Source organism: Lampetra fluviatilis, unplaced genomic scaffold, assembly GCF_964198595.1.
Source record: "Lampetra fluviatilis unplaced genomic scaffold, kcLamFluv1.1 SCAFFOLD_452, whole genome shotgun sequence".
Classification (NCBI taxonomy): domain Eukaryota; kingdom Metazoa; phylum Chordata; class Hyperoartia; order Petromyzontiformes; family Petromyzontidae; genus Lampetra; species Lampetra fluviatilis.
Genome location: NW_027621688.1, coordinates 27,501 through 43,560, shown reverse-complemented (window position 1 = coordinate 43,560; position 16,060 = coordinate 27,501). Strand labels below are relative to the sequence as shown.

General features: G+C 40.2%; 1 protein-coding gene across 2 annotated transcripts in view; it reads right to left on the bottom strand.

Annotated features, from left to right (window-relative positions):
* Positions 1–921: 921 nt before the first annotated feature.
* The window catches only part of LOC144955578 (dimethyladenosine transferase-like), a 30,812-nt gene continuing 15,673 nt past the window's right edge, over positions 922–16,060 (bottom strand). Inside the window, exon 6 of one of the 2 annotated variants that reach the window (XM_078885753.1) lies at positions 922–1,188. In XM_078885753.1, the coding sequence (XP_078741879.1) occupies positions 1,146–1,188 (43 nt within the window). In that variant the 3' untranslated portion in view covers positions 922–1,145. The remainder of the gene's footprint in view (positions 1,189–16,060) is intronic. The other variant, XM_078885752.1, reaches the window with a different exon arrangement.

Genomic DNA, 16,060 nt, shown 5'->3' with positions numbered 1-16,060 from the left:
CACCACCATCATCATCACCACCATCATCACCACCACCATCATTATCACCACCATCATCATCACCACCACCATCACCACCATCACCACCACCACCACCACCACCATCACCACCATCACCACCATCACCACCAACACCATCATCACCACCATCATCACCACCATCACCACCACCATCATCATCATCACCACCAACACCACCACCACCATCACCACCATCACCACCACCATCACCACCACCATCACCACCATCACCACCACCATCACCACTACCATCACCACCATCACAACCACCACCACCATCATCACCACCATCATCACCATCACAACCACCACCACCATCACCACCATCATCACCATCACAACCACCACCACCATCACCACCATCATCACCATCACAACCACCACCATCATCATCACCACCATCATCACCACCACCATCACCACCATCACCACCACCACCACCACCACCACCATCACCACCATCACCACCACCACCATCACCACCATCACCACCACCATCATCATCATCACCACCATCACCACCACCACCATCATCACCACCACCACCATCACCGCCTCTAAACTTCCATCCTCGAAAATAAAAGCAAACAAGGGGGGAGACTGAGGGTCACGTGGGTTTAATACACACACACACAGACACACACACACACACACAGACACACACACACACACACAGACACACACACACAGAGACACACACACAGACACACACACACACAGACACACACACACACACACACAGACACACACACACACACAGACACACACACACACACAGACACACACACACACACAGACACACACACACACACAGACACACACACACACACAGACACACACACACACACAGACACACACACACACACAGACACACACACACAGACACACACACACACAGACACACACACACACACAGACACACACAGACACACACACACACAGACACACACACACACAGACACACACAGACACACACACACACAGACACACACACACACAGACACACACACACAGACACACACACACAGACACACACACACACACAGACACACACACACACAGACACACAGACACACACCCCCGTGTCTCTCTCCCCGTGTCTCTCTCCCCGTGTCCCGTGTCTCTCAGCTGAAGTGGAATCCTTCCTTGTTGAAGAGGTGGAGAAGCCTGCAGACAAACAACACAATCAACAACAACACAACAACATCAACAACACAACCATCATCAACACAACCATCAACAACAACACAACCATCAACAACACAACCATCAACAACACAACCATCAACAACAACACAACCATAAACAACAACACAACCATCAACAACAACAACACAACCATCAACAACAACAACAACACAAACATCAACATCAACATCAACAACAACAACACAACCATCAACAACAACACAACCATCATCAACAACACAACCATCAACAACAACACAACCATCATCAACAACACAACCATCAACAACAACACAACCATCATCAACAACACAACCATCAACAACAACACAACCATCATCAACAACACAACCATCATCAACAACACAACCATCAACAACAACACAACCATCATCAACAACAACACAACCATCAACAACAACACAACCATCAACAACAACACAACCATCATCAACAACACAACCATCATCAACAACACAACCATCAACAACAACACAACCATCATCAACAACACAACCATCATCAACAACACAACCACCATCATCAACACAACCATCAACAACAACACAACCATCAACAACAACACAACCATCAACAACAACACAACCATCATCAACAACACAACCATCATCAACAACACAACCATCAACAACAACACAACCATCAACAACACAACCATCATCAACAACACAACCATCAACAACACAACCATCAACAAAAACACAACCATCAACAACAACACAACCATCATCAACAACACAACCATCAACAACAACACAACCATCAACAACAACACAACCATCATCAACAACAACACAACCATCAACAACACAACCATCAACATCAACACAACCATCAACAACAACACAACCATCAACAACAACACAACCATCAACAACAACACAACCATCATCAACAACACAACCATCATCAACAACACAACCATCAACAACAACACAACCATCAACAACACAACCATCATCAACAACACAACCATCAACAACACAACCATCAACAAAAACACAACCATCAACAACAACACAACCATCATCAACAACACAACCATCAACAACAACACAACCATCATCAACAACACAACCATCAACAACAACACAACCATCAACAACAACAACACAACCATCAACAACAACACAACCATCAACAACACAACCATCAACAACAACACAACCATCAACAACAACAACACAACCATCATCAACAACACAACCATCATCAACAACACAACCATCAACAACAACACAACCATCAACAACACAACCATCATCAACAACACAACCATCATCAACAACACAACCATCATCAACAACACAACCAACAACAACAACACAACCATCATCAACAACACAACCATCATCAACAACACAACCATCAACAACACAACCATCATCAACAACACAACCATCATCAACAACACAACCATCATCAACAACACAACCAACAACAACAACACAACCATCATCAACAACACAACCATCAACAACAACACAACCATCATCAACAACACAACCAACAACAACATCACAACCATCATCAACAACACAACCATCAACAACAACACAACCATCAACAACAACACAACCATCAACAACAACACAACCATCATCAACAACACAACCATCATCAACAACACAACCATCAACAACAACACAACCATCATCAACAACACAACCATCATCAACAACACAACCACCATCATCAACACAACCATCAACAACAACACAACCATCAACAACAACACAACCATCAACAACAACACAACCATCATCAACAACACAACCATCATCAACAACACAACCATCAACAACAACACAACCATCAACAACACAACCATCATCAACAACACAACCATCAACAACACAACCATCAACAACAACACAACCATCAACAACAACAACACAACCATCATCAACAACACAACCATCAACAACAACACAACCATCAACAACAACAACACAACCATCAACAACAACACAACCATCAACAACACAACCATCAACAACAACACAACCATCAACAACAACAACACAACCATCATCAACAACACAACCATCATCAACAACACAACCATCAACAACAACACAACCATCATCATCAACACAACCATCAACAACACAACCATCAACAACACAACCATCAACAACACAACCATCATCAACAACACAACCATCAACAACAACACAACCACCATCATCAACACAACCATCAACAACACAACCATCAACAACACAACCATCAACAACACAACCATCAACAACACAACCATCATCAACAACACAACCATCAACAACACAACCATCAACAACACAACTATCAACAACACAACCATCAACAACACAACCATCAACAACACAACCATCAACAACAACACAACCATCAACAACACAACCATCAACAACACAACCATCAACAACACAACCATCATCAACAACACAACCATCAACAACACAACCATCAACAACACAACTATCAACAACACAACCATCAACAACAACACAACCATCATCAACAACACAACCATCATCAACAACACAACCATCAACAACAACACAACCATCATCAACAACACAACCATCATCAACAACACAACCATCATCAACAACACAACAACAACACAACCATCATCAACACAACCATCATCAACACAACCATCAACAACACAACCATCAACAACACAACCATCAACAACACAACCATCAACAACACAACCATCATCAACAACACAACCATCAACAACACAACCATCAACAACACAACTATCAACAACACAACCATCAACAACACAACCATCATCAACAACACAACCATCAACAACACAACCATCATCAACAACACAACCATCAACAACACAACCATCAACAACAACACAACTATCAACAACACAACCATCAACAACACAACCATCATCAACAACACAACCATCAACAACACAACCATCATCAACAACACAACCATCAACAACACAACCATCATCAACAACACAACCATCATCAACACAACCATCAACAACAACACAACCATCAACAACACAACCATCAACAACAACACAACCATCAACAACAACACAACCATCATCAACAACACAACCATCATCATCAACACAACCATCATCAACAACACAACCATCATCAACAACACAACCATCAACAACACAACCATCAACAACACAACCATCAACAACACAACCATCAACAACAACACAACCATCAACAACAACACAACCATCATCAACAACACAACCATCAACAACACAACCATCATCAACAACACAACCATCATCATCAACACAACCATCATCAACACAACCATCATCATCAACACAACCATCAACAACAACACAAACAACAACAACAACACAACCATCATCAACAACACAACAACAACAACACAACAAACAACAACAACACAACCATCAACAACACAACCATCAACAACAACACAACAACACAACCATCATCAACAACACAACAACAACACAACAACACAACCATCATCAACAACACAACAACACAACCATCATCAACAACACAACCATCATCATCAACACAACCATCATCATCAACACAACCATCATCAACAACACAACCAACAACAACATCACAACCATCATCATCAACACAACCATCAACAACAACACAACCATCAACAACACAACCATCAACAACAACACAACCATCAACAACAACACAACCATCATCAACAACACAACCATCATCATCAACACAACCATCATCAACAACACAACCATCATCAACAACACAACCATCAACAACACAACCATCAACAACACAACCATCAACAACACAACCATCAACAACAACACAACCATCAACAACAACACAACCATCATCAACAACACAACCATCAACAACACAACCATCATCAACACAACCATCATCATCAACACAACCATCAACAACAACACAAACAACAACAACAACACAACCATCATCAACAACACAACAACAACAACACAACAAACAACAACAACACAACCATCAACAACACAACCATCAACAACAACACAACAACACAACCATCATCAACAACACAACAACAACACAACAACACAACCATCATCAACAACACAACAACACAACCATCAACAACACAACCATCATCAACACAACCATCATCATCAACACAACCATCATCAACAACACAACCAACAACAACATCACAACCATCATCATCAACACAACCATCAACAACAACACAACCAACAACAACAACACAACCATCATCATCAACACAACCATCATCAACAACACAACCATCAACAACAACACAACCATCATCAACAACACAACCATCATCAACAACACAACCATCATCAACAACACAACCAACAACAACATCACAACCATCAACAACACAACCATCATCAACACAACCATCATCATCAACACAACCATCAACAACACAACCATCAACAACAACACAACCATCATCAACAACACAACCATCATCAACAACACAACCATCATCATCAACACAACCATCAACAACAACACAACCATCAACAACAACACAACCATCAACAACACAACCATCATCAACAACACAACCATCATCAACACAACCATCATCATCAACACAACCATCAACAACACAACCATCAACAACAACACAACCATCATCATCAACACAACCATCAACAACACAACCATCATCAACAACACAACCATCAACAACAACACAACCATCATCAACAACACAACCATCAACAACAACACAACCATCATCAACAACACAACCATCATCAACAACACAACCATCAACAACAACACAACCATCATCAACAACACAACCATCAACAACAACACAACCATCATCAACAACACAACCATCATCAACACAACCATCATCAACACAACCATCATCATCAACACAACCATCAACAACACAACCATCATCATCAACACAACCATCAACAACACAACCATCAACAACACAACCATCAACAACACAACCATCAACAACACAACCATCAACAACACAACCATCAACAACACAACCATCAACAACACAACCATCAACAACAACACAACCATCATCAACAACACAACCATCATCAACACAACCATCAACAACAACACAACCATCATCATCAACACAACCATCAACAACAACACAACCATCAACAACACAACCATCAACAACACAACCATCATCAACAACACAACCATCATCAACAACACAACCATCATCATCAACACAACCATCAACAACAACACAACCATCAACAACACAACCATCATCAACAACACAACCATCAACAACAACACAACCATCATCAACAACACAACCATCAACAACACAACCATCATCAACAACACAACCATCACAACAACACAACCATCAACAACACAACCATCATCAACAACACAACCAACATCAACAACACAACCATCATCAACACAACCATCAACAACAACACAACCATCAACAACACAACCATCATCAACACAACCATCAACAACAACACAACCATCATCAACAACACAACCATCATCAACAACACAACCATCAACAACAACACAACCACATCAACAACACAACCATCAACAACAACACAACCATCATCAACACACAACCATCATCATCAACACAACCATCAACAACAACACAACCATCAACAACACAACCATCAACAACAACACAACCATCAACAACAACACAACCATCATCAACAACACAACCATCATCAACACAACCATCAACAACACAACCATCAACAACAACACAACCATCAACAACAACACAACCATCATCAACACAACCATCAACAACACAACCATCAACAACAACACAACCATCAACAACAACACAACCATCATCAACACAACCATCATCAACAACACAACCATCATCATCAACACAACCATCAACAACACAACCATCATCAACAACACAACCATCACAACACAACCATCAACAACAACACAACCATCAACAACAACACAACCATCAACAACACAACCACCAACAACAACACAACCATCATCAACAACACAACCATCAACAACACAACCATCATCATCAACACAACCATCATCATCAACACAACCATCAACAACACAACCATCATCACAACACAACCATCAACAACACAACCATCATCAACAACACAACCATCAACAACACAACCATCATCAACACAACCATCATCAACACACAACCATCAACAACACAACCATCAACAACACAACCATCAACAACACAACCATCAACAACACAACCATCAACAACACAACCATCAACAACACAACCATCAACAACACAACCATCAACAACACAACCACAACAACACAACCATCATCACAACACAACCATCAACAACAACACAACCATCATCATCACACAACCATCAACAACAACACAACCATCAACAACACAACCATCAACAACACAACCATCATCAACAACACAACCATCATCAACAACACAACCATCAACAACAACACAACCATCAACAACACAACCATCATCAACAACACAACCATCATCACAACACAACCATCACAACAACACAACCATCAACAACACAACCATCAACAACACAACCATCATCATCAACACAACCATCAACAACAACACAACCATCATCAACAACACAACCACATCAACAACACAACCATCAACAACAACACAACCATCATCAACAACACAACCATCATCAACAACACAACCATCAACAACAACACAACCATCAACAACACAACCATCATCAACAACACAACCATCATCAACAACACAACCATCATCAACACAACCATCAACAACAACACAACCATCATCAACAACACAACCATCATCATCAACACAACCATCAACAACAACACAACCATCATCAACAACACAACCATCAACAACAACACAACCATCATCAACAACACAACCATCATCATCAACACAACCAACATCAACAACACAACCATCATCAACAACACAACCCATCATCAACAACACAACCATCAACAACAACACAACCATCATCAACAACACAACCATCATCATCACACAACCCATCAACAACAACACAACCATCATCAACAACACAACCATCAACAACAACACAACCATCATCAACAACACAACCATCATCATCAACACAACCATCATCAACACACAACCACATCAACAACACAACCATCATCAACAACACAACCATCATCAACAACACAACCACATCAACAACACAACCATCATCATCAACACAACCATCAACAACAACACAACCATCATCAACAACACAACCATCAACATCAACACAACCATCATCAACAACACAACCATCATCAACAACACAACCATCAACAACACAACCATCATCAACAACACAACCATCATCAACAACACAACCATCAACAACAACACAACCATCAACAACACAACCATCATCAACAACACACCATCATCAACAACACAACCATCATCAACACAACCATCACAACAACACAACCATCACAACACAACCATCACAACAACACAACCATCATCAACACAACCATCAACAACACAACCATCATCAACACAACCATCAACAACACAACCATCAACAACACAACCATCAACAACAACACAACCATCACATCAACAACAACAACACAACCATCAACAACACAACCATCAACAACAACACAACCATCAACAACACAACCATCAACAACACAACCATCATCAACAACAACAACCATCATCAACACAACCATCAACAACACAACCATCAACAACACAACCATCACAACACAACCATCATCAACACAACCATCAACAACAACACAACCATCAACAACCACAACCAACATCAACAACACAACCATCATCAACACAACCATCAACAACACAACCATCATCAACACAACCAACATCAACAACACAACCATCAACAACACAACCATCAACAACAACACAACCATCACAACACAACCATCACAACAACACAACCATCATCACCAACAACCATCAACAACACAACCATCATCAACAACACAACCATCATCAACACACCCATCAACAACAACACAACCATCAACAACAACACAACCATCATCAACAACACAACCATCAACAACAACACAACCATCAACAACAACACAACCATCAACAACACAACCATCATCAACAACACAACCATCAACAACACAACCATCAACAACAACACAACCATCAACAACAACACAACCATCACAACACACAACCCATCAACAACAACACAACCATCAACAACACAACCATCAACAACAACACAACCATCAACAACACAACCATCAACAACAACACAACCATCAACAACACACAACCATCAACAACAACACAACCATCATCAACACAACCATCATCAACAACACAACCATCAACAACAACACAACCATCATCAACACAACCATCAACAACACAACCATCAACAACAACACAACCATCAACAACAACACAACCATCAACAACAACACAACCACAACAACAACACAACCAACATCAACAACACAACCATCAACAACAACACAACCATCAACAACACAACCATCAACACAACCATCAACAACAACACAACCATCATCAACACAACCATCAACACCACAACCATCAACAACACAACCATCATCAACACAACCATCAAGAACAACACAACCATCAACAACACAACCATCATCAACACAACCATCAACAACAACACAACCATCATCAACACAACCATCATCAACAACACAACCATCATCAACAACACAACCATCATCAACAACACAACCATCATCAACACAACCATCAACAACAACACAACCATCATCAACACAACCATCAACAACAACACAACCATCAACAACACAACCATCATCAACACAACCATCAACAACAACACAACCATCAACAACACACAACCATCAACAACAACACAACCATCATCAACACAACCATCATCAACAACACAACCATCAACAACAACACAACCATCAACAACAACACAACCATCATCAACACAACCATCATCAACACAACCATCAACAACCATCATCAACAACACAACCATCAACAACACAACCATCATCAACACAACCATCAACAACAACACAACCATCAACAACAACACAACCATCAACAACAACACAACCATCATCAACACAACCATCATCAACACAACCATCAACAACAACACAACCATCATCAACAACACAACCATCATCAACACAACCATCATCAACACAACCATCAACAACAACACAACCATCATCAACAACACAACCATCAACAACACAACCATCATCAACACAACCATCAACTACAACACAACCATCAACAACAACACAACCATCATCAACACAACCATCAAGAACAACACAACCATCAACAACACAACCATCATCAACAACACAACCATCAACAACAACACAACCATCAACAACAACACAACCATCATCAACACAACCATCAACAACACAACCATCAACAACACAACCATCATCAACAACACAACCATCAACAACAACACAACCATCAACAACAACACAACCATCATCAACACAACCATCATCAACCACAACCATCATCAACACAACCATCATCAACAACACAACCATCAACAACAACACAACCATCATCAACAACACAACCATCATCAACACAACCATCATCAACAACACAACCATCATCAACAACACAACCATCAACAACAACACAACCATCATCAACAACACAACCATCATCAACACAACCATCATCAACAACACAACCATCATCAACACAACCATCAACAACACAACCATCATCAACAACACAACCATCATCAACACAACCATCAACAACAACACAACCATCATCAACAACACAACCATCATCAACACAACCATCATCAACAACACAACCATCATCAACACGAACCATCAACAACAACACAACCATCATCAACAACACAACCATCATCAACACAACCATCATCAACAACACAACCATCATCAACAACACAACCATCATCAACAACACAACCATCATCAACAACACAACCATCATCAACAACACAACCATCATCAACAACCAACCATCATCAACAACACAACCATCAACAACAACACAACCATCAACAACACAACCATCAACAACAACACAACCATCAACAACACAACCATCAACAACAACACAACCATCATCAACAATAACACAACCATCATCAACACAACCATCATCAACAACACAACCATCATCAACAACACAACCATCAACAACACAACCATCATCATCAACACAACCATCAACAACACAACCATCAACAACACAACCATCATCAACACAACCATCATCAACAACACAACCATCAACAACAACACAACCATCAACAACACAACCATCAACATCAACACAACCATCAACAACACAACCATCATCAACAACACAACCATCAACAACACAACCATCAACAACACAACCATCAACAACACAACCATCAACAACAACACAACCATCAACAACACAACCATCATCAACAACACAACCATCAACAACACAACCATCAACAACACAACCATCAACAAACACAACCATCACAACAACACAACCATCAACAACAACACAACCATCAACAACAACACAACCATCAACAACACAACCATCAACAACAACACAACCATCAACAACACAACCATCATCAACAACACAACCATCAACAACACAACCATCAACAACAACACAACCATCATCAACACAACCATCAACAACAACACAACCATCAACAACACAACCATCAACAACAACACAACCATCAACAACACAACCATCATCATCAACACAACCATCAACAACAACACAACCATCAACAACACAACCATCATCAACAACACAACCATCATCAACAACACAACCATCATCAACAACACAACCATCAACAACAACACAACCATCATCAACAACACAACCAACAACAACAACACAACCATCACAACAACACAACCATCAACAACAACACAACCATCATCAACAACACAACCAACAACAACATCACAACCATCATCAACAACACAACCATCAACAACACAACCATCAACAACAACACAACCATCAACAACAACACAACCATCAACAACAACACAACCATCATCATCAACACAACCATCATCATCAACACAACCATCAACAACACAACCATCAACAACACAACCATCAACAACACAACCATCATCAACACAACCATCAACAACAACACAACCATCATCAACACAACCATCAACAACAACACAACCATCAACAACACAACCATCAACAACAACACAACCATCATCAACAACACAACCATCAACAACAACACAACCATCAACAACAACACAACCATCAACAACAACACAACCATCAACAACACAACCATCAACAACAACACAACCATCATCAACACAACCATCAACAACAACACAACCATCAACAACAACACAACCATCAACAACAACACAACCATCAACAACACAACCCATCAACAACACAACCATCAACAACACAACCATCAACAACAACAACACATCACACAACAACACAACCATCAACAACAACACAACCATCAACAACAACACAACCATCAACAACAACACAACCATCATCAACAACACAACCATCATCAACAACACAACCATCAACAACACAACCATCATCAACACAACCATCAACAACAACACAACCATCAACAACAACACAACCATCAACAACAACACAACCATCAACAACACAACCATCAACAACAACACAACCATCAACAACAACAACCATCAACAACAACAACACAACCATCAACAACAACACAACCATCAACAACAACACAACCATCAACAACAACAACAACACAACCATCAACAACAACACAACCATCAACAACAACACAACCATCAACAACAACACAACCATCAACAACAACACAACCATCAACAACAACAACACAACCATCAACAACAACAACAACAACAACACAACCATCAACAACAACACAACAACAACAACAACACAACCATCAACAACAACACAACCATCAACAACAACAACAACACAACCATCAACAACAACACAACCATCAACAACAACACAACCATCAACAACAACACAACCATCAACAACAACAACACAACCATCAACAACACAACCATCAACAACAACAACAACAACAACACAACCATCAACAACAACACAACCATCAACAACAACACAACCATCAACAACAACACAACCATCATCAACACAACCATCAACAACACAACCATCATCAACAACACAACCATCAACAACAACACAACCATCAACAACACAACCATCAACAACAACACAACCATCAACAACAACACAACCATCAACAACAACACAACCATCAACAACAACACAACCATCAACAACACAACCATCAACAACACAACCATCAACAACAACACAACCATCATCATCAACACAACCATCAACAACACAACCATCATCAACAACACAACCATCATCAACACAACCATCAACAACACAACCATCATCAACAACACAACCATCATCATCAACACAACCATCAACAACACAACCATCATCAACAACACAACCATCAACAACAACACAACCATCAACAACACAACCATCAACAACAACACAACCATCAACAACAACACAACCATCATCAACAACACAACCATCATCAACAACACAACCATCAACAACAACACAACCATCAACAACACAACCATCAACAACAACACAACCATCATCAACAACACAACCATCATCAACACAACCATCAACAACACAACCATCATCAACACAACCATCAACAACACAACCATCATCATCAACACAACCATCATCATCAACACAACCATCAACAACACAACCATCAACAACAACACAACCATCAACAACAACACAACCATCATCATCAACACGACCATCATCATCAACACAACCATCAACAACACAACCATCATCAACAACACAACCATCATCAACAACACAACCATCAACAACAACACAACCATCATCATCAACACAACCACCATCATCAACAACACAACCATCAACAACAACACAACCATCAACAACAACACAACCATCATCATCAACAACACAACCATCATCATCAACACAACCATCATCAACAACACAACCACCAACAACAACACAACCATCATCATCAACACAACCATCATCATCAACACAACCATCAACAACAACACAACCATCAACAACACAACCATCATCATCAACACAACCATCAACAACAACACAACCATCAACAACACAACCATCAACAACAACACAACCATCATCATCAACACAACCATCAACAACACAACCATCATCAACAACACAACCATCAACAACACAACCATCAACAACACAACCATCAACAACACAACCATCAACAACACAACCATCAACAACACAACCATCAACAACACAACCATCAACAACAACACAACCATCAACAACACAACCATCATCAACAACACAACCATCAACAACACAACCATCAACAACACAACCATCAACAACAACACAACCATCATCAACAACACAACCATCATCAACAACACAACCATCATCATCAACACAACCACCATCAACAACACAACCATCATCAACAACACAACCATCAACAACACAACCACCATCATCAACACAACCATCAACAACAACACAACCATCAACAACAACACAACCATCAACAACAACACAACCATCATCAACAACACAACCATCAACAACACAACCATCATCATCAACACAACCATCAACAACAACACAACCATCAACAACACAACCATCAACAACAACACAACCATCAACAACAACACAACCATCATCATCAACACAACCATCAACAACAACACAACCATCAACAACACAACCATCAACAACACAACCACCATCATCAACACAACCATCAACAACAACACAACCATCATCAACACAACCATCAACAACACAACCATCAACAACAACACAACCATCAACAACACAACCATCATCAACAACACAACCATCAACAACAACACAACCATCATCAACAACACAACCATCAACAACAACACAACCATCATCAACACAACCATCAACAACAACACAACCATCATCAACAACACAACCATCAACAACACAACCACCAACAACAACACAACCATCAACAACAACACAACCATCAACAACAACACAACCATCATCAACAACACAACCATCAACATCAACACAACCATCAACAACAACACAACCATCAACAACAACACAACCATCAACAACAACACAACCATCAACAACAACACAACCATCATCAACAACACAACCATCAACAACAACACAACCATCAACAACAACACAACCATCATCAACAACACAACCATCAACAACAACACAACCATCAACAACAACACAACCATCAACAACAACACAACCATCAACAACAACACAACCATCAACAACACAACCATCAACAACAACACAACCATCAACAACAACACAACCATCATCAACACAACCAACAACAACACAACCATCAACAACACAACCATCATCAACAACACAACCATCAACAACACAACCACTAACAACAACACAACCATCAACAACACAACCATCAACAACACAACCATCATCAACAACACAACCATCAACAACACAACCACTAACAACAACACAACCATCAACAACACAACCATCAACAACACAACCATCATCAACAACACAACCATCAACAACAACACAACCATCAACAACACAACCATCATCAACAACACAACCATCAACAACACAACCACTAACAACAACACAACCATCAACAACACAACCATCAACAACACAACCATCATCAACAACACAACCATCAACAACACAACCA